Below are 23,827 nucleotides of genomic sequence, written 5' to 3' on the forward strand. Positions count from 1 at the left end.
TCATTGAATACTATCTAATAGGAATTTAATAGAAATATAAAAAAAAATTTGCTCTTAAAAAAGACACAAAGTGCTGGAGTAATTCAACGAGTCAGGCAGCATCTTTGGAGAATATGGACAGGTGACGTTTCGAGATGGGATCCTGCTTCAGGTTGATTGTGGTGGTAGACAGAGTGCGGGGGGGGGGGGGGGGGCAAGGGTTGAAAGCTGGCAGACAGGTAGGGGCAGGACAAAGCCTGGCGAGTGATAGGTGGTTGCAAGTAAGCGGGGGGGGGGAGGTTAATAGACAGATGGTTGGACGAAGACCAGAGATTTAAAAAAAAGCGAGATAAGGATAGAAGAAGTGCAAACTGTGAAGCCAGAGGAAGGAATATAGTGGGGAAGGGAGGAAGAGGGGAGAATGCATGGGAGTCCAGGTGGGACACAGGAAAAGGGGGGCGAGGGTAAGGTTGTAGGTTAGTTACTTAAAATTGGAGTCCAATATTAATACCATTATGTTGTAAGCTACCCGATTTTTTATGCTGCCCAGTTTCACCATGTCCCACCGAAGATGATCTTACATTTGCAAGGAAGATCTTACATTTGTGTTGTACAAACACATTTTAGAACATACTAAATTACAGTCACTCCAATCAAAATGTTCTTTTAATGCCCAAAGCAGAAATTAGCCTCAGAATTCCACTCCTTCCTGTTTACATGAACGAAGGTTCAGGCCCTTCTCACTCAAAATTTTAAATTACTTTCAGATTTTGTTAATAGCATAGATTTTTTGCCACAGTTACTTGTGGATGTGGTATGTAAACCTGTACTCTATAAATCTGAACACGTCCTTGCAAGACAATGCAAAAGGGCCTCCGGAAATTTTCATTGCTGCATGGACATTGAAATTTAATTTCAGTCTGATGAACTATTTGGCACGGACAAAATTCTAGGAACTATAAGGGTGGGTGCCAGCACAAGAGATCACTGGATGTCTTTCTTCAGTGCTATAATATTCTAATACAACATGCTGAAATATAAAACTTCTATTGCAAAATTAACATTTGTTTTCATCTTAACAATGCACCACTTTAGAACGGTTCCAAATGTCAACCAGCAGTTCAGCACACGTCAGCGGATAAAAATGGTAGTTTAGGCTCTAAATGCCATAAGAATGACAAATAGACAATAGACAATAGACAATAGGTGCAGGACTAGGCCATTCGGCCCTTCGAGCCAGCACCGCCATTCAATGTGATCATGGCAGATCATCCCCAATCAGTACCCCATTCCTGCCTTCTCCCCATATCCCCTGACTCCACTATTTTTAAGATCCCTATCTAGCTCTCTCTTGAAAGCATCCAGAGAACCTGCCTCCACCGCCCTCTGAGGCAGAGAATTCCACAGACTCACATGATCACATTGAATGGTGGTGCTGGCTCGAAGGGCCGAAAGGCCTACTCCTGCACCTATTGTCTATTGTCTATTGTCTATTGACTATCCCAACATTTAAGAAACAGTTAGATACCTACATGGATAGGACAGGTTTGGAGGGATATGGACCAAACGCAGGCTGGTGGGACTAGTGTAGCTGGGACATGTTAGCCGGTGTGGGCAAGTTAGGCCAAAGGGCCTGTTTCCACGCTGTATCACTCTTTGACTCTATGACTCTGTGTTAATGAATGCATGATTCACCTGGTCTGTCCCCTGAACTTCAAGGCCCAATTTCCTGATGGGCAAGACTTCCACTGGCAATGGGCAAAATTTCATTTGAACAGGAGAAAAATTTATTTTTAACGCACTTTAATGGATATAAAATGGGTCCAAACCATAGAGACATATTGTTGGATTTTACAAATTGTTAGCAAACAAAGCAAGGATTTCACACCGTTGCATGATTAGAAAAGCATGATTTTAACATTCTTAAATCTAGAGTTCATAAATCAATTATGAAATAAGACAGCATTTGTTTTCTAATTATACTTGTTGAATTGTGTTAGCATGGTTTTACTGACAGAAATTGCACCTTAGTTTAGTGTATTTTTGTTTAGTTAGAGATACAGTGCCGAAACAGTCCCTTCGGCCCATCAAGTCCGTACCGACCAGCGATCCCCACACATTGACACTATCCTACACGAGGGCCATTTTTTACATTTAACCAATTAACCTACAAACCTGTACATCTTTGGAGCGTGGAACGTTCTTGGAGAAAATCCACACAGGTCACGGGAGAACGTACAAACTCTGTACAGACAGCGCCCTTAGTCAGGATCGAACCCAGGGCTCGGGCGCAGTAAGTGCTGTAAGGCAGCAACTCTATTGCTGTGCCACGGTGCAGCCCGACAGTACCTCTGTGCTTTAATGTTATATGGGGTGCTGTTAATTTCTGGATTTCTACTGATACTGTGGATTGTACCATGTGCCCTAAGTTTAAAGTTTATTTATAACTTAAAATGGATTTTATTCTTGTACAAATATGTGTCAGGTTGAACTATAAGTCAGTGAAGAATCACAAGATATTCAATGCTGATAGACTGGTATTGACATCAATCTACTTTAGCATACAAGATAGACACAAAATGCTGGAGTAACTCAGCAGGATGGGAAGAATCTCTCGAAAGAAGGAATGAGTGACATTTCGGCTCGAGTCCCTTCTTCAGAATACGTCAGTTGAGAGGGAGACAAGGAGTTAAGGAAGTGCAAGGTGTGAAAACAAGACATGAAAGGGGATGAAGCTGAAGGAAAATGTGGAATAGATCATTGTTATCGAGGAGAAAGTAACAACGAAGCATACAGAGATAAAACTTAATCAGGGGGACAATCAGACAGGTCGAAGAACTGGGAAAGGGGGAGGGACGGAGAGAGAGGGAAAGCAAGGGTTACTTGAAGTTAGAGAAGTCAATATTCATACCGCTGTGGTGTAATAGCACACAATTTCATCAGAACAAGCAGATGGCATCAAGATTCCAGCTGAATCTGAACTTTTTGCACATTAGATTCAATTATGTTTTATTCAACTGATTTGGTCTTGTTAATTTTTAGGATCATTATGGCCCTACTACAGTGAAGACCTTATTCCAGAAATATAATCTGGAAACAGTGATCATTGGCACCATGGCTTTTGTCTACTAATAATTAAGTAATGTCCTTACACTAAGAATAGTTATCACAAATTCTGAAACAATGGGGTTTCTGATGTTCAGTTTAGTTTAGTTTAGAGATACAGCGATGAAACAGGCCCTTCGGCCCACCGAGTCTGCGCCAACCAGCGATCCCTGCACACTAGCACTATCCTACACACCAGTGACAATTTACAAATTTTACCGAAGCCAATCAAACTACAAACGTGTGAGAGGAAACTCGGAACTCCCAGTGAAAACACATGTGGTCACAAGTAGACCTTAAGGGGCTGTCCCACTGCGGCGACCTAATCTGCGAGTTTAGAAGAGTTTGCCCTCGACTCAAACTCGCAGCATGGTCGATACGTGGTCCTAGGAGGCTCTATGAGGTCACTGGAACTCTCCTTCATGCTCGAGGGAAGTTCCCGCATACTCGCGGACTCAGTTTGCTCAATGAAAAATGTTCAGCATGAAAGTGGGACAGGCCCTTTATTCCATCACTGTTTCTGCAATTAAACCGAATATTGGTGCAACCTATGAAGGGTTGCTGATTTGACAAATCCCGCATTGTACGCGTGTCCAAAATTCGCATTTCCTATCCCTGGATATTTAACACAGAAACAATTCAGTAACATATAGTAATAAATCTTTATTTGATAATACAGTTTTTAATTCCATGAATTCAGTCCACATGGAATTTACTACATGAATTATACAGAGTAACCACATGCGCCAAATGTTGCTCACATCCTTTCATATCCTCACAGATCAAATTGCAAGTCTCTGACCTTTGTTTTAATCTTCGAACAATCATTGCAAAAATATCAAAGCCTTAAATTATGGCAGCAATTTTTTAGAACACTTATTACTCAAAAGGCTTAGCTTTAAAATAATTATAACTTAAACATTCTATTAATAAAACTTAGAAGAATTACAGAAGAAGTAGATCAGATCTTAGTGCGCGGGCATTAGGTACAAAGATACTTCAAGAATGTAGAAAAATAACTTTTGGTATGTGACATTCTATCCATGGTGTTAATAAAGCTCATCTTTGTTATTGATAATAATTAAAGGATTTGTTAATTAAGAAAGAAATATTCACGAGGTATTTACAAGGCAGCTGTACGAGCAGTGATATTTCCATGTTAGAAAACAGATTCTTTTCATACATATATAAAGCCGCTAAATAATGTAACAGGCATTGACAAATGTGACAAATAAAAGTCGTATTAATATTCCTTTGAGCTGAATTTTCAAATGTTTCATTTCCAACACTAGGATATTTACTAATGAGCATTGCATTGGAGATGGTCAGGGATGTTGGAGGGAGTTCATAAGTTATAGGATCAGAATTAGGCCATTCGGCCCATCAAGTCTACTCCGCCATTCAATCTATCTTTCCCTCTCATCCCCATTCTCCTGCCTTCTCCGCATAACGCCAGGGACAGTGTTGGGAAGGACGGTCAATATTTCCTTACACATTGCCAAAAGTCTTTTAACCCTGGTGAGTTCACTGTGAAGGTATCAATCCAGCTAACAGACTGGAAAAATAACTTGGAGCAGTCTGCAGGAACAGCAGACCCAATCTCAAGCCTAGGGTGTGTTGTCTGATTCAAGAACCTCTTTGGGGAGCAGGTGGGTGCTTCCAGAGAAATTTGGTGTTACAAGGGAAGCAGACTTTGCCCGAGGAGGTACCACAGAGATCCACTTGCCAAACTTGCATAAATCTGGAAGGCATGGGAAAATCTGCCTACCAACAATGACATCTGCAATATGGGTTAAATAAAAAAGATTGCAGCTTCCTTAAGTTTTTTTAAATGTCCTCCTGGAATTTGGGAACAAGACAATCCCCATTTCCTGTCCTGCCCACGTGAAACATAGAAACATAGAAAATAGGTGCAGGAGTAGGCCATTCAGCCCTTCGAGCCTGCACCGCCATTCAATATGGTCATGGCTGATCATAAAAAAATCAGTTCCCCGTTCCTACTTTTTCCCCATATCCCTCGATTCCATTTACCCCAAGAGCTAAATCTTTTGAAAACATCCAGTGAATTGGCCTCCACTGCCTTCTGTGGCAGAGAATTCCACAGATTCACAAGTCTCTGGGTGAAAAAGGTTTTTCCTCATCTCAGTCCTAAATAGTCTACTCCTTATTCTTAAACTGCGTGACCCCTGTTTCTGGACCTGAAGATCGGCTTCCTGACATGCGAGGAATTTCTCCCCAATGAATGCCTCCGCATCCAAAATCACGTCCACCCCCCCCCCCAACTATCGATAAACGCACGATGCTGAGAATTGATTGAATACTGCGCTTTCAAAGGACACACTTAATTTGCGAAATCAAAAGGCGTTTCTTTACATTTCCAGCCTTTCCAAAGAATGTGCTAATCACATTTATATTAAAAAAAATACACCCAGTAAGTCAGGAAACATCTGTGAACAGGTCAGAATTTTATTCCGGGTGGGTGTGAGGGAAGGCACTGCAATTGCTTTGTGGACATAGAAACATAGAAATTAGGTGCAGGAGTAGGCCATTCGGCCCTTCGAGCCTGCACCGCCATTCAATATGATCATGGCTGATCATCCAACTCAGTATCCCGTATCTGTCTACTCTCCATACCCCCTGATCCCCTTAGGCACAAGGGCCACATCTAACTCCCTCTTAAATATAGCTTTAAACCTTTTATTCCTTTCTGCACAGGTGCCATTCTCTGCTCTTCCATGTATTTCCAACATTATTTATTTTTATTTCAGACTTCCAACCTCCTCACCGATTCTATCTACTTTACCTAACTTTATTTCTGCCGGATCTCTAAACTAAACATCACTTATCCAGCGTTTCACATATTCCTCATCCATGTCAACTAAAAAAAAATAAACCCTTCAATTGACCCAACATCCAACGGCCTTTTGGAGAATTACAATCTTCCATTACCTTTTGTGATGTGGTGTTTCCTAATTACTTTTATGAACAACCAGATTTGAGCTCCAGGATTATTGTTCTAGATTCTGCCATCGGATGGAATAGTCCACAATGTGGACCAATAAATCCCTTTTATTTCATTACCATGGAAGATGAGGATATTCCCTGCTCGGAATGTGGAGCAGAAGTTCAGTTTGTGAATGCTTCCCTTTTCCACACCTCTCCAGGGGATTCCAGAGGAGTCAACAAAAAGATCTCAGAACTCAATAAGACTTTAGAGAGCTGCACCCCGCAAAAACCCACAACTAACTGTCATTTAAGAATTCTGAGGAATATAGACAATAAACAATAGGCGCAGGAGTAGGCCATTCGGCCCTTCGAGCCAGCACCGCCATTCAATTTGATCATGGCTGATCATCCCCAATCAGTACCCCATTCCTGCCTTCTCCCCATATCCCCTGACTCCGCTAATTTTAAGAGCTCTATCTAGTTCTCTCTTGAAAGTATCCAGAGAACTGGCCTCCACCGCCCTCTGAGGCAGAGAATTCCACAGACTCACAACTCTCTGTGTGAAAAAGTGTTTCCTCGTCTACGTTCTAAATGGCTTACCCCTTATTCTCAAACTGTGGCCCCTGGTTCTGGACTCCCCCAACATCGGGAACATGTTTCCTGCCTCTAGCGTGTCCAAATCCTTAATAATCTTATGTACACCTTCTTTGCAAATTACGAATTTGATATAGATCTTACCAAAAGTCATGAGATGCAAGGAGCATCTGGACAGGAGCAGACCACTGGACAATGTCATTAGTTAAATATGTAGGAAGGAACTGCAGATAGGCACAAAAAGCTGGAGTAACTCAACAGGGCAGGCAGCATCTCTGGAGAGACACCACCCGAAATGCCACCCATTCCTTCTCTCCATAGATGCTGTCTTTCCCGCTGAGTTACTCTAGCATTTTTTGTCTACCTGCCATCAGTGAAATGCTAGTTTTATACTCCAGGAATCTAGGTTATATTTTGGTTGGGTAACAATCATTTTTTTGCTTGTTTGATTGGAAGCACCTTAGTTTGTTCAATTGCTTTGTTGTTTTCAGCAATCATTGATCTCCAGAGCAAGAACAGCTCCCAGTTAAAAACACTGAATGGAGAGGAAAACAACCCTCATAACTTAGAGTCACGAGGATATATTCATCACTGAGGATTGCTCTCCTAACGACCTAAGATATGGAATTCATTTTCTAAATCTCCCTGCCTCTTTAGCTCTCTCTCTTTCTCCCAGTCTCTTCTTGAACTATGTTATGTCATGAGGAATAGGAGTAGAATTAGGCCATTTGGCCCATCAAGTCTACTCCGCCATTCAATCATGGCTGATCTATCTCTCCATCCTAACACCATTCTACTGCCTTCTCCCATAACCCCTGACACCCGTACTAATCAAGAATCAATCTATCTATCTCTGCCTTAAAAATATCCACTGACTGGACCTCCACAGCCTTTCTGTGGCAAAGAATTATACAGATTCACCACCTTCTGACTATGTCTTTGGTCATATCCTCATAGCTCCTTTTTTTTGGCCACCTGTCAAATCTGAACCATAACGTTTCTGTGAAATACCTTGGGACATTTGACCATTAGAGAGCCGAGGAATCACAGTGGGAAAAGAGAGAAATGTAACTCTGAATAAAGCAGTGTCCTGCATGAATTAAGAATATTGCCAGGTATAATGAGTAGTAGTTACCCGCCCACAATAAAATAACTTGATGTACAGAAGTACTTAGAGTCATACAGCATGGAAAACCTCACAAGTTCTGGGAGCAGAATTGGGTCATTTGGCCCATCAAGTCTACTCTGCCATTCAATCATGGCTGATCTGTCTATCCCTCTCAACCCCATTCTCCTGCCGTCTCCCCATAACCCTTGCCACCCTTACTAATCAACTCAATTACTCATTAAAGATTATCATAAAACAAAATACAATTATAGCCCAAATGATAATCAATATCATGGCTCATATTGGGTTAATATTTTCATCACTAAATATTATCGTGACAACTATAAGTAAGGAAGTTATTAGATTGCAAAAAGGAATAAATATTAAGACTCTCAGCATGGATTATCATTTTCAGCTTGCAACGTGTATCTCCATCAGGCAAAATCTAAAACTGCAGTATTGTTAAGTTACTGCAACAAGGTTATTAAATTAGATCAAGAATAGTCCCAAATCTGCAAAAAATCAAAAGCATTTCCTAAAGTGAAAAAAATGGGGAAAGAATCATGTTTGAACACAAATGCAAAGGTTTTATTCTGAGTATTCAAGAGGGGTAAAAACACTTACAAAATTGAGGAATCAATCCTCACTTTAAACACATTCAGGCTTGTACCAAATATTTTCAACACTGCAGCTTTCCGTAACAAACAAAAGTGCATTTCTATTTTTAGCCAGAGAAATGCAGTCACTGTGCAGCTGACGCCAAATGTGAAATATAAGTATATGCCATATTACGTACAGGTATCACCAGACAGTAAGCAAACAGATCTGCTATACTGGACAGAGTAATTTGGGTTACATTTTTTTCAGATTATAGACAACAATTTTTTTGGGGGGGTGTATTTTCGGCTGAAATGAGAGTGGGGCAAAATAAAGTTATGGATCTTCTGCATCCATGAACTCTTTCTTGGGCTGCAATGCACCACTGTACCACGCGCAGGAATTGTTGGTCCTCTTAATGCATGCATAGTTCTTGGCCTGCGTGCCGTGAATTTCTTTCTCAGTTATCCAATCTGTCCACAGGCACTCACTCCGAGAGTTGATGTAGCAGGGAGCTGATGCACACCTGACAATCTATTGGGGATCAGAGAGATAGATTAGCGTTGAAGTTGAATTGAATTGAATTAGATTCTTTATTGTCACCTGTGACGAGTCACAGTGAAATCATTTGCTAGCATAGCGTGCCAAGGTATCCAAATAGTCACCCATAAAGGGCGCTTAGCAAGTTACAAATTACACACCCCCCCCCCCCCACACCATTTGGAATCATTTGTAATGAACAGTAACACTACCCTATACATTAGGGACAATATACAATTTTACCAAAGCCAATTAATCTACAAACCTGTACGTCTTTGGTGTGTGGGAGAAAACTGGAGCACCCGGAGAAAACCCACTTGTTTTCTTTATGCAGCCCACTGGCATCGTGCTGTATGAATTCCTTATCCACTTATCCACTAAGTTCATAAGTTCATATGTGATAGGAACGGAATAAGGCCACCGAATGGCCTAATTCTGCTCCTATCACTATATTTAAAACAAATGGTTCTCCTTACCTTACAATCGCATTCTGTTTGGTATCTCTGGTTCAAGCTTTTCTTCTGCATGGGAGTTAGCTGGTCCCATGGGGAAATAAAATCACAGAGTGTGATTAACATCTTTCCTTCCTCATCCAGTTTGCCTGTGGGTTTATTAAAATGGACACAAGTTAATTTGGACAATCACTTGATACTTTCGCTCACTGAATCCAATTATATAAAACAAGGTGAACTTGAGGTCTAGTTTAGCTTAGTTTAATTTAAAGATACAGCGTAGAAACAGGCTTCTTCGGCCAGCCAAGTACACACCAGCTATCGATTACCCGTACCGTCTAGTTCCATGTTATCCCACTTTTGCATCCAACACACAAGCCAATACAGAAGCCAATTAACCTACAAACCTACACGTCCAGCATTAGTTTAGTTTAGTTTATAGACAAAGTGTGGAAACAAGCCCCTCAGCCCACCAAGTACACATCGAGCATCGATATACTCGTTTTATGTTATCTCACTTATACATCCTACACAAAAGGGGCAATTTACATTAGCCAATTAACCTACAAACCTGAACGGGTCTTTGGAATAAGAGAGGAAACCGGAGCACCCAGTGAAATCCTACGCGGTTACAGGGAGAACGTACAAACTCCTTACAGACAGCACCCGTAGTCAGGATCAAACAAGGGTCTCCGGTGCTGTAAGTTATTGTTGCAACACTGTGCCACCTAGTTATTGAACCAATTTGACAAATATATCTTGTTCATACATGCACGACCTTGATAAGTGCTCATCTCTAAACACCAAAGATAGACACAAACTGCTAGAGTAACTCAGCGGGTCAGGCAGCGTCTCTGGAGAGCATGGATAGGTGTCGTTTCACAGAGTGCTAGAGTAACTCAGCGGGTCAGGCAGCATCTCTGGAGAATAGATTACGTTTCGGGTCGAGATCCTTCTTCAAACTCTTTAAGGGTAGGTAAGGGGAGTCAAAATGTTGAGACAGTTGATGTCACGCAGGCAGTTAGAAAGAAAGAGGTCTAAAGAGGATAGAAGGCCGTCTGGGGAGGTCCAAGAGGAGGGGGATCAGTGGAGACAGGAGAAGGGGTCATCACTGGGTGGTGAGGACTCCTTCCCACCAAAGGCTATAATTTCAGTTGTCATATTCCTTTTTTAAATTTATTGATTTTACTTTTGGGTGGATTTGGGCATTGTAGGCAGGCCAGTATTTATTCTTCTTCCCAAATTGCTCTCCAGAAGATGGGGATGTGGCTCCTTCCTGAACAGTTGTGGTCCTTATGGGGAAAGCACTCCGACAAGTGTAGCTTTTCATTCTGTTCAATCTCATCCCTTCGGCCCCCCGAGCCCGTGCCAACTAGCGAACCCGGTACACTAGCACAATCCTACACACTAGGGACAATTTGCAATTTTTCTTTTTACGGAAGCCAATTAACCTACAACCTGTGCATCTTTGAAGTGTGGGAGGAAACCAGTGTTCCCGGAGAAAACCCACACAGGTCGCAGGGAGAACGTACAAGCTCCGTACAGACAGCACCGTAGTCAGGACTAACCCAGGTCTCTGGCGCTGTGAGGTAGCATCTCTACCGCTGCGCCACCGTGCTGCCCTGATGATAGATCTTGACAGAACCTTCAAAATTAAAAGCATGTTCAGTACCTGTAATTAGATATTCTTTTTTCTCGAGTGTGACTCCACATATTGCTGAAGATGGGGCAGTGAAAATATTTTCGATAGTGGTCTCTGGCCCTTTGAACATCTGTAAACAAAATAATTTAACAGGAATTTAATAGAAATTTGCCTATATTACATTTGTGAAATCCAAGAAATTAGTGGCTGACTTCAGTAAAACACAGACAATTTTGAAATCCATTGATTCATTATCCTTCATTAAAAGGTTACCACTTTCGATACTCGGCAGAATAAGTGTTCCCTGCAAAGATTTTTGTCTTGTGTTTTGAATTTTCTAAACATGGATGCTCTCATATTGAAGATTAAATTATAAATTGCTAGCTGGAAAAGTTGAACATCATATCAGTCCAGTGGTTTAAATATTGATTTATCTTCTTCAAGAAACCCTTGCAAACCCCCCCCCCCCCCCCCCCCACACCCTAGTTCTTTGACAAGTCTCACTGTCCTCCTGATTAATTTTACTGTTTGTTCGCCTCGTTGTCAACTTTCCCTCAGCCAACAATGAACTTTCCTTGAATATCGTCTGCTTTGATCTATGGTTTTCACACCGTACCCATCCATATCTCTCGACTCCCTCTCCCCTGACTCTCAGTCTGAAGAAGGGTCTCGACTCAAAACGTCACCCATTCCTGCTCTCCAGAGATGCTGCCTGTCCCGCAGAGGTACTCCAACATTTTATGTCTGCCACATCAGTCTTGCCTGCCGACGGAATTCCAGGCAGGATATTCTTTGGCATATCATAATGGTGTCAAGTTATTTCGGTGGCATAAAATGCCATCAATAAAGATTACTTGAATAACAGAATAAACAAAATCGCAGAGGATGTATGGGAAGGAACTGCAGATGCTGGTTTAAACCGAGGGTAGACACAAATAGCTGGAGTTACTTAGCGGGTCAAACGATATCTCTGGTGAAAAGGAATGGGTGACGTTTCGGGTCGAGACCTTCTTCAGGCCTCCCTTTTTGAAGAAGGGTCTCGACGCAAAACGTCACCCATTCCTTTTCTCCAGAGATATTGTTTGACCTGCTGAGTTACTACAGCCTTTTGTGACTATAAAATGACAAGGGAAGTGGACAAGTACCAAGCTTACCTTTTCTGCTATAACACGGAAATGGGTGATTTATCTTACAGTATTTCATGATGATTTATCATTTGTCACTGAAATTCTGGCTGCAATGCACTATTTCTTAAAACGTATTTTCTAGTGGTGGGGGGTTAAAGATTTGATAGGCACCTGAGGGATAACTTTTTTTTACACAAAGGCTGGTTGGTGTATGGAATGAGCTGTCAGAGGAGGCAGTTACGGCAGGTAGTATTGCAATGTTTAAGAAACATTTAGACAGGTACATGGATAGGACAGGTTTAGCAGCCAAATGCAGGCAGGTGGGACTCGTGTAGATGGCACATGTTGGTTAGTGTGGGCAAGTTGAGCCGAAGGGCCTGTTTCCACACTGTATGACTCTATGACTGTGACTCTAGTGCAAATGAATGTGACTCTAGTGCAGACTCGAAGGGCCGAATGGCCTACTCCTGCACTATTTTCTATGTTCTATGTTTTCTATGAATCCTGTATAAAACCCTTAACCATCACTCCAAAGGAGTACAGGTTTGTAGGTTAATTAGCTTGGTATAAATGTAATTTGTCCCTAGTGCGTGTGTAGGATAGTGTTAGTGTGCAGGGATCGCTGGTCAGTACAGACTCAGTGGGCCAAAGGGCCTGTTTCCACGCTGTATCTCTAAACTAAACTAAACACTGATTAATTGTTGATGTCATTGTTCCAGTCCTGCATCTTCGGGGTTATTAGAATGGTCTCTTTTCATCGACGGCATTTCAATGCTTCAGGCAGCTAGATCTTTGCGTACTGGCATTTCTGAATTATGCATATCTTGCTTCCTCTCTGCCTCCAACTGAGATCTGACATTTTCAGAAGCAGTAACGTACAATAAATGCTACAACAAAGCAATTTTGGTGACAGACACTTGCCCCAAGATTCATTTCCATCACAGCTCAATATCACGATTACCTTCAGTCAAGAAAATTACTCCTTTGTACACGAGTTGCCACTGAGGGATCAAGATCTATGAACTTTGGTCGGTTTTCTGCCATAAGGTTTCTGTGCCTTCGTGTAAACCGTGTGTGATATGGAGTGATCAAATGCACAGTAGGCGTTTAAATGATTCATTGCCAGGAAAGATCTGAACACATCGCAGCCTCATTACATCAAGGAGTGTTTGAATATTACACTAACCACTAATTATAATTGTTGATCTTTTCACAACCCCAGAGGAGTTCAACGGAATGGCAGAAACTTCCTCCATTGCTCCAGGCATCTTCCACGAGTCACTGATACATCGAGTATTTTTTTTATAAAGCATTTTAGAATATAAAAGCTACTTTGTTAATTAAATTCGTAAACAGCATGAATTGTCCCTCTGTGGACCAGAATGTGTGAATAAGATGCCAAGGACGGAGTTTAACTGTGATCCCAGCACTCTCGATTATCCCAGGGAAGGTTCAGCCACTTTCTGTATAATTGATCAGGGTCCTATGTTTTCACATTTGTTTGAGTGAGTAAATCACATGTAGTTTCCTTGATTTAGTCGATACAGGTGATGGTGATGAGAGCAGGTATTGAGGGGGGTGTGGTTCTGGGACTGGCGTCCCTGAGCCTTCCCCAGGTACCGTGGGCTGAACTCAACAAAACGCCAGTGAAGAGAGGCGCCCACTTGATAACCCCCAATGGTGTACTGGCATCTACACGATCAGTTTTTATATGCTTGTTAACATGTAGGTAGCTTATTATCGCATATGGAGTTACTTATTGACCTGGAGCAGAAGTGTCTATAAGCAGTTTAGATACTACTTTGGCTTTGGGCTTGGTTTTCTTGGTCGAATGCTTATCTGATGTTATAGCACTCACTTTGTGTTATAATGGCGATTTACAAGTTAATGCCATGACCAAGCAGAGGACTAAAATGAAGCACACATTGCATTTTGCTCCAAGAACGGTGGAAAACAATTTTTTGGTCTGAAGAAGGGTCTGGACCTGAAACGTCACCCATTCCTTTGCTCCAGAGTTGCTGCCTGGCCCGCTGAGTTACTTCAGCTTTTTGTGTCTACACTTCCCAAATGTATGTGTGAGAGACTGCCACGGACACGGAAATCACATCATCTTATTTAGTTTAATTCCAATTATTATTAATTTCCAGGGAAGATCTGAACACGTACCAGCCTCATTACATGAAGGAGTATTTGAATATCAGATTAACCACCAATTACAATTGTTGATCTTTTCACAGCCCTACAGTTCCAAGATGGCTCCCAAACCAGGCGACTATTTGTGTACTAGCCACAGAAGCAGGTCTGTAATCACATATTACAATCTCTCTGTACACTGTGAATGGCTCGTTGTAATCATGTATTGTCTTTCCGTTGGCTGGTTAGCACGCAACAAATGTTTTTCACTGTACCTCGGTACACGTGACAATAAGCTAAACTGAACTGAACTGAACTAGCTTAAAGATACAGCATGGAAACAGGCCCTTCGGCCCACTGATTCTACACTGACCAATTCTCATACAGTACGTACACTAGTTCTATTCTACATACTAGGGACAATTTACAGAAGCCAATTAACCTACAAACCTGTACATCTTTGGAGTGTGGGAGGAAACCGGGGCACCTGGAGAAAACCCATGTGGTCACAGGGAGAATATAAAAACTCTGTGCAAGACAGCACCCATAGTTATGTTTGAACCCGGTGTCTCTGGCACTGTGAGGCAGCAACTCTACCGTTATGCCACTGTTCCGCTGTAATTTAGAGTTTTTAATTATAGATCCAAATTAATAAAAGTATTGCTGCACAGCAGCGAGATGTGTGATAATCTCCTCCGAATTCTGAAGAAGGGTCTCGACCCAAAACGTCACCCATTACTTCACTCCAGAGATGCTGCCTGTCCCGATGAGTTACTCCAGCATTTTGTGTCTATTCCCAATTGGTGGTTCATGTTCAATCCTACGATTGGCCCAGGTTTCAACATCTCATTGATAAAACCATTATCTTGCGTGGATTCACAACTTATTAGCTTTGTACACTAGCATTTTATTCAACATCACCTTGCCTGCATCTCTCTGCTGTTAGTCTCCAAGTTTCAGCCGATGCTATTGATTTATGCATTCAGCCTGTTTGTAGTATTAAGTTCACTTGGTACACCTCTTTCATCAAACAGGTTCGCACAACAAGGGAACTGTAGCCAGGCCACTTGACCATTGCCCGGAAGAGCGGCGGTGAAGGTAGGTAGGATAGTGGTGTTAAAAATGCATTTAGAATTCAGTTCAGTTCAGTTTAGTTTATTGTCACGTGCAGTGAAAAGTCAGGTACAGTGAAAAGCTTTTGTTACAGGTATTGTCAGGTACAGTGAAAAGCTTTTGTTGCCTGTTGTCCAGACAGCAGAAAGACAATACATGATCACAATCAAGCCATTGATAGCCACAGATAGGCACATGGATATGCATGGAATGGAAGGATGTGGATAATGTGCAGGGGTGGAAGGATATGGATCAATATGCAGGCAGACGAGATTAGTCATGTTTGGCACAGACTTTGTGGGCCAAAGATCCTGTACTACACTGCCTTATGATTTTAACGCCCAAATTAAATTTGCATTGAAATGGAATGCAAATTAAAAGCCCTGACCCACGGTGCGAGTTCATTCCAAGAGCTCTCCCGAGTTTAAAAAAAATCAAACTCGTGGTAAGCACGGAGAATGAACGTAGCGGGCACGTCGGAGCTCGGGGACGTCCCTTAGCAGCCCGTAACGCTAACGGCAGGTACTCGGGAAGACTCGCTAACGGCAGATAAGCACAGGAAGACTCGTGAAGATTTTTCAACATGTTGAAAAATGTCCACGAGATCCCCGAGTACCGACGAGTGGCCATTACCGTAAATCTCCGAGTTCGAATCAGGGCAAACTCGGGAGAGCTCTTGGAATGAACTCGTACCGTGGGACAGGGCTTTTAGGGAGAAATTATCATTGTTTAAGACATCATTATTTAGCATTTAACAGGCTTTTGGATACATGGATATGCCTGGAATGGAGGGATATGGATCAAGTGCAGACAGCAGAGATGAATTTAACTTGGTATCATGTTGGGCATGGACGTTGAGGACTGAATAGTCTGTACTGGTGCTGTACTGTTCTATGTCCTCTGTTCCTGGTTGACGAGGCTGTAGGATTCAGAGGTGCCTGCACAATTGTTTTAAAACATTGCACTGCCCATTGTTCTCATATAAGCAAACTTGGCGTTTGCAATATGAGGGCCCTTGACATTCCCTGAGATTAACTATGGAGCAATGCCATTATTAACTGTGTAGGAAGGAACTGCAGATGCTGGTTTACACCGAAGGCGGATGAAAAATGCGGGAATAACTCAGCGGGATAGGCAGCATCTCTGGAGGGAAGGAATGAAACGTCACCCATTCCTTCTATCCAGAGATGCTACCTGTCCCGCTGTGTTACTCCAACATTTTGTGTCCATCTTCCATTATTAACAGTATTGTTATTGTGCCAGTTAATTAAGCCATTTACCAGCAGGGGGAGCAGCATGGAAAGTCCCCAGTCAAATTCCCTTTGCACATTAACTTCCACGTGCTGTGGGGATATTAGCTTTATAAAGCTATTCCATGCAGTATTGGCCACAGGAGATTTCAGTTCAGAACTAATACAGCCTCTGTGAAGCATTGATCAAATGCACTGGTAGACAGCAGGTAAGCTGCAGGAATACTAGCAACTGCTTGGCATTTGCAACTCTCCCCTTTATAAGTGCATAAGTTCTAGGAGCAGAACACAGAAACATAGAAAATAGGTGCAGGAGTAGGCCATTCGGCCCTTCGAGCCTGCACCGCCATTCAATATGATCATGGCTGATCATCCAACTCAGTATCCTGTACCTGCCTTCTCTCCATAACCCCTGATCCCATTAGCCACAAGGGCCACATCTAACTCCCTCTTAAATATAGCCAATGAAGGCCATTCGGCCCATCAAACCTACCCCGCCATTCCATCATGGCTGATCTATCTCTCTCTCTCAACACCACTCTCCTGCCTTCTCCCCATAACCCCTGATACCCGTACCAATCAAATATCTGTCAATCTCGCCTTAAAAATATCCATTGACTTGGCCTCCACAGCCTTCTGTGATAACGAATTCCACAGATTCACCACCAGAAATTCCTGCTCATCTCCTTTCTAAAGGTACATCCTTTTATTCTGAGGCTGTGACCTCTGGTCCCAGACTCTTCCATTATTGGAAACATCCTCTCCACATTCACTCTATTACAGGCCTTTTACTGTTCAAAACCAAGATTTGTCACTGAAGATCAGACACAAAATGCTGGAGTAACTCAGCAGGTCAGGCAGCATCTGTTGAGAAAAGGGGTAGGTAACGTTTCGGCTCGAGACCCGTCACCTGTTCCTTTTCTCTGGAGATGCTGCCTGACCCGCTGAGTTACTCCAGCATTTTGTGTCTATCTTCGGTTTAAACCAGAATCTGCAGTTCCTTTCTACAGGATTTGTCACAGCCCAGTTCTGTCATGGAGATGTAAAAAAGGTGGGAACAAGTCATCAGTGGGCTATATTTGTTTCTCATGAAGAATGGTAAAATCATGCAGGAGGGATGGGAGGCAGGAGTATACATTGGAGGTGTGGCAGGTGGAAAGACAACACATGAGTGGCAACATGGCTGCCAGGAGCTAGGTTGTCCAGACATCATGTTCACCATCCTTATCCTGCAATGCCTGATGTGGCTGTGGAGGAAGGAGCTGCAGACGCTAGATTAAACCAAAGACAGACACAAAAGAATGGAGGGAAGCACGGTCGCGCAGCGGTAGAGTTGCTGTCTCACAGCGCCAGACATCTGGGTTCGATCCCGACTACGGGTGCTGTCTGTACAGAGTTTGTACGTTCTCCCCGTGGTTTTCGCCGAGATCTTCGGTTTCCGCCCACACTCCAAAGATGCACAGGTTTGTAGGTTAATTGACTTGGTATAAACGTAAAATGTAACATTTTCCCCAGTGTGTGTAGGATAGTGTCAATGCGCTGAGATCGCTGGTCGGTGCGCTGAAGGGCCTGTCTCCGCACTGTATCTCTAAACTAAACTAAACTCAGCGGGCCAGACAGCAGCTCTGGAGAAAAGGAATAGGTGATGTCTCGACCTGAAACATCACTCTTTCCTTTTCTCTAGAGATGTTGTCTGACCTGCTGAGTTACTCCAGCTCTTTGTGTCTATGCCTGATGTGGCTCTTGGCTGTGCTGAGTTAGCTGTCTCCGTTAGCAGAAAACCTTTGACATCCTGTCTGGATCCTTCACTGGCTTTATTTTGCTCTAGACATTATTCCCTTTATCATGTATCTGTACACTGTGGATAGCTCAATTGTAATCATGTATTGTCATTCCGCTGACTGGTTGGCACATGTCAAAGCTGTTTACTGTACCTCGGTACTCGTGACAATAAACTGAACTAAACAACTAATCCTGGGATAGGCAAAAAAAAGTAACTCAGCAGGTCAGACAGCATCTCTGGAGAAAAGGAATGGGTGACGTTTTGGGTCGAGTCCCATCTTCAGACTGAGAGTCAGGGGAAAGGGAAACGAGAGATATAGATGGTGATATGGAGAGATATAGAACAAATTAATGAAAGATATACCAAAAAGTAACGATGATAAAGGAATCAGTCCATTGTTAGCTGTGATCTAGGTGAAAATGAGTTACAGACAATGAGACCAGGATGACATTGAAACCAGTACCTCACCATCTATATTAGCGTCTATACCTCATGTTTCCATTTCCCCTGACTCTTATTAAAAATCACAACATGCCAAAATAACTTCCCATTTTCCTTCAGGCTTTGTTCTCGTTACCTTAATCTGTTTGATCTCATACTGGATCTTCTGGATGGGGTTTCCATAGGTGTCGGCTCCAGTACTCACTTCTGTATGTGCAACGACTTTTGCCCTGATCACTGGAAGAGTAAACACAAAAGAGAAAATATAATTCCCAGCAGATCAAGTTGAAGCAACAGAATGAATCAGGAAGAGCAATTTCCCAAGTCATGAGACCAAGGTGAGAGTTGAGAGAAATTAGAGGGTTGGGGTGGGTGGGGGCTATTATTGTGTGGTAAATGCAACCAATGGATAAAACTCTTACACACACTTAGCTCTGGTTAGTTGGGGGTGTCATGTGCAAGTCTCTAACTTTACTGGCTGTTTGGGAGAAGGATGCATGTGCATCTTTGGTGATAATCGTGATAATCAGTGCACTGAAGTGCATAAACTGACGGGATTATTGAGGACAGTTGGCTTCCGTGCCCCTGTTTGACCCCACCACCAACGAGTGAATTTCAACCACAGTTAATGAGTGGTTTAAAAAAAAAAGTCATTTACAGTATATCGCTGAAAATTGATATTTGTCTTGTAACCCAATCCAGTTGAACTGTTAAATGTGCACGTCTTCCGAAATTCAGCTGCATAGAAGGAAGGAAGAAATTCCTTGACAATTGTGTCCCAATAATATGGTGCCAATTAAAAACAGATTTCTCAGTAAATTTTTATCACAGATAGAGACCACTTGTTTTTTTTAAAAACCTCACGCCACTTAGAATTTCCTGTTATGAATATTTCCTGATGTGCTGTTTTCAATGTTACATTGTTTGCAAGTACCACAGATGCCTCAAATAAGTAAAATCTAGAGATATTTGTTATATTCTTTTTCTATCTTTGTATCTTTTGTACAAGATATCTTAATTTTGAAGTACTCGCTCGAGAATAAACGACTTTACATCAATCTATGAGGGGGTTAAACCCTCACTTATCATAAACCCCATTGTTTAGATTGGAGATAAGAGCGCGGAAACAGGCCCTTCGGCCCATCTGGTCTGCGCCGATTAGCGTTTCCCATACACTAGCACTATCCAACACACACTAGCGACAATTTACAGTTTTATCAAGCCAATTACCCTACAAACCTGTCGGAGTGTGGGAGGAAACCAGAGCACCCGGAGAAAACCCATGCAGGTCACGGGGAGAATGTACAAACCCCGTACAGACAGCACCCGTAGTCAGGATCGAACCTGGGTCTCTGGAGCTGTGAGGCAGCAACTCTACCGCTGCTCCACCGTACCGCCTTGAATTACTGTAACTTGAATTAAATATCAATTATTCTCTGTTGAAAACATACAAATTGAAACTCATGGTCTTTGGGATGCAGCCGAGACTATTCAGATAGCTCTGTCACCTAGAAGGAACATACACAGAGTCCTGTGCAGGAAGGAACTGCAGATGCTGATTTACACTGAAGATAGACCCTAAATGCTGGAGTAACTCAGCGGGACAGGCAACAACTCTGGATAGAAGGAATGGGCGATGTTTCAAGTCGAGACCCTTCAGACTCTATTTGTTCTAACAGTTTCTTATTTCAAAGGTCTATAGCACACATTATTTTTGAGGTCAGGCAAAAGGCATTTTAACAGGGCACTTGCTATTAAAATACATTTTATTTAGTGCAAAAACAATGCTGCATTTTAAAAATCAAGACAGCAAGGTTCCCATACAGATTAAAAATGTCCCACTTCAAGCTTGACACGAATTGGACTGATTACGTCCATCAACCGCCTATCAAGAAACAGATCGTGACTGCACTTGAAGCGATTGTAGTAATTCCTTTGAGTTGGTAGAAAAACTAAAAATAAGGATTATAACTCCAGGGCTTGAGTTTCTAAATTTCTTATTCCCCGTGAAACATTTGTTGCAAAAGGATTTCAAAGCAGTTTATCAAATATCATTGGCATTCGTACAGACTAATCCTCTTAGAGTGATACAGCGTGGAAACAGGCCCTTCGACCCAACACCATCCAACATGTCCCAGCTACACTAGCCTCTCCTGTCTGCGTTTGGCCCATGTCCCTCCAAACCTGTCCTATCCATGAAAAATAAAATAAAAAGAGTGGCAAGGATATGGAAAGGAGAAGTAAATGGTTCTCAGTTTTCCCCCATTCACTGTAGATGGAAAAGTGTGAAAACTTCATGCCGTGTTCATTATCAACCCTATTTATCTACGCAGAATTGTAACATCCTATTGCCCCAGACCCAACCCCCAGTGGCAACAATGAAAATTAGTCCTCACTATAATTTGGGCTTTATTGTAGCCATGGCAGAGTAGACTCGATGGGCTGAATGGCCGAATTCTGCTACTATGTCTTATGGTCTTCATTAGTTTTAAACTTGGGTTTTAAGATGGACAGTGATTTTAAATTAGATCGTCAAATAGGCGCGGTAGTTAAGTCCAGCTTCTTTCATTTAAGGCAGCTGGCAAAGGTGAAGCCCATTCTTGAACCACAGCATTTTGAAACAGTAATCCATGCCTTCATTAAGTCTCGGCTGGATTACTGTAACGCACTTTATTTTGGAGTTAGCCAATCTTCCCTTGCACGTCTCCAGTTGGTTCAGAATGCTGCTGCTCGCCTTTTAACTGGAACACGTAAGAGGGAGCACATAACGCCTATTCTGGCCTCCCTCCACTGGCTGCCTGTGTACTTTAGAGTTCATTTTAAGATTCTTTTATTTGTTTTTAAATCTTTAAATGGTCTCGCCCCGCCTTACCTCTCTGAGCTGCTTCATCCCTACGCTCCTGCTCGGTGCCTCAGGTCAGCTGATCAGCTGCTCCTGGAGGTACCGAGGTCTAAGCGGAAGCTCAGAGGGGATAGAGCCTTCTCTGTTGCTGCTCCGACATTATGGAACACTCTACCTTTGCACATTAGACAGGCCCCTTCACTGTCCATTTTCAAAACTAGTCTTAAAACCCTTTTCTATTCCTTGGCTTTCGCCCCTGCATGAGACTTTGCTCTTGTTTTAGTGTTTCTATTATTGTTTTTTATTGTTTTTACTGTCTTTTAATGTTTTTATTGTTTTGTTTTATGTTTATGATTAGTCATGTACAGCACTTTGTTGCAACAGTGGTTGTTTTTAAAGTGCTCTATAAATAAAGTTCAGTTCAGTTCAGTTCAGCTATTGTATTACTGAAAATAAAATGATGGATGATAATTCAGAAGGGTTGTTCATAGATTTTGAAAAGGTGTATTCGGTTTAATGTAATTCTATCAGCAATTGGGAGATTTTTTTTTCTAATTGTTCACCCCCTCAACCCCAGCCCATCCCTTAAGAGAGCAACTATGATTCATTCCCTCAGAATCTCAGAGTTCGTGACCACTGCAGTTCTGGGCATGGCTCCAGGTGGCAGGAGGGAAGGAACAACTTCTTGCCGTTAGTTTAATGTACACATACCCATGGGGTTTCCCCTCAAGGCAAAGCTAGAAATTTCCATTGCAGTTCTTGGGCAAGATCCAGAAACCTGGTGAATTTGCGAGCACTTTGTCTAACTCCTTGTAGCTGGGATAAATAAATCCCATTCCCAACAATATCCCTTGCAACGTACTGCTAGAAATTCCAACAAAGAAGATTTAAATACGTCAGGATAGATTTAAATGTTCAATGCCGCTTTATATCTCACATGTACAACTGCACAGTGAAATTCTTTTTGCATATTTACACATGCAGGCGCCGCCATGTTTTGGCGCCATTTCCACAAGTTCAAAGTTTGCGCTCGTGGTCTACGGGAGTATTTCCCAATCTTGGTAAACCCCAGGCTCCTGCAGGGCCTAGTTTAGTTTAGTTTAGTTTAGTTTGTTGTCACGTGTACCGAGGTACAGTCAAACAGTGCCTCGGGGAGATTTCGCAATGACTTTTTGTTGCGTGCTAACCAGTGAGCAGAAACACAATACATGATTACAATCGATCCAGTGTATAGATGCATGATAAGGGAATAATTGCCTGCTGTTGTAGGGGAAAGAATAGTGAGGGCTGATAACTAGTAAACATGAATGTGGAACATGCTCATGTGGTAAGAAGGAACTGCAGGTGCTGGTTTAAACTGAAGATAGACACAAAAAGCTGGTGTAACTCAGCAGGACAGGCAGCATCTCTGGAGAGAAGGAATGGGTGACATTTCAGGTCTCGACCAAAAATGCCACCCCTTCCTTCTCTCCATAGCTGCCTGTACCGCTGAGTTACTTTAGCTTTTTTGGGTCTATCTTCATGCTAATGTAGTGACAGGGAACTGAAGACAAAGCATAAAAATAGAGACGTGGAATGCATCAGTAACGACACCCTAGATTCAGGAATGCCATTGATTCTGTTAAAGTGTGCACCCATCATTGTAACAGAAAATTGGATCTGCTGTCAACTAAGATGGACTTGTGGATAATCATTTTATTCTGTAATTAAGATAAATTTGCTATTAAGTCTATTCTGTAATCAAGACCTTGTTATGGTCGTGGGATGGCAGGACTTTCATATGAAGAAAGACTGGATAGACTCGGCTTGTACTCGCTAGAATTTAGAAGATTGAGGGGGGATCTTATAGAAACTTACAAAATTCTTAAGGGGTTGGACAGGCTAGATGCAGGAAGATTGTTCCCGATGTTGGGGAAGTCCAGAACAAGGGGTCACAGTTTAAGGATAAAGGGGAAATCCTTTAGAACCGAGATGAGAAAAACGTTTTTCACACAGAGAGTTTTGAATCTGTGGAATTCTCTGCCACAGAAGGTAGTTGAGGCCAGTTCATTGGCTATATTTAAGAGGGAGTTAGATGTGGCCCTTGTGGCTAAAGGGATCAGGGGGTATGGAGAGAAGGCAGGTACAGGATACTGAGTTGGATGATCAGCCATGATCATATTGAATGGCGGTGCA

General features: G+C 42.3%; 1 protein-coding gene across 1 annotated transcript in view; it reads right to left on the reverse strand.

The window, feature by feature from the left end:
* Nucleotides 1-3,727: 3,727 nt before the first annotated feature.
* The window catches only part of timp2 (TIMP metallopeptidase inhibitor 2), a 53,644-nt gene continuing 33,544 nt past the window's right edge, over nucleotides 3,728-23,827 (reverse strand). Inside the window, exons 2-5 of the mRNA XM_033044291.1 lie at nucleotides 18,947-19,047; nucleotides 10,994-11,093; nucleotides 9,346-9,470; nucleotides 3,728-8,863 (exon numbers count right to left, since the gene is read on the reverse strand). Of these exons, the coding sequence (XP_032900182.1) occupies nucleotides 8,666-8,863; nucleotides 9,346-9,470; nucleotides 10,994-11,093; nucleotides 18,947-19,047 (524 nt within the window). The 3' untranslated portion in view covers nucleotides 3,728-8,665. The remainder of the gene's footprint in view (nucleotides 8,864-9,345; nucleotides 9,471-10,993; nucleotides 11,094-18,946; nucleotides 19,048-23,827) is intronic.

The sequence above is a fragment of the Amblyraja radiata genome, chromosome 26 (assembly GCF_010909765.2).
Source record: "Amblyraja radiata isolate CabotCenter1 chromosome 26, sAmbRad1.1.pri, whole genome shotgun sequence".
In the NCBI taxonomy this organism is placed as follows: Eukaryota; Metazoa; Chordata; class Chondrichthyes; order Rajiformes; family Rajidae; genus Amblyraja; species Amblyraja radiata.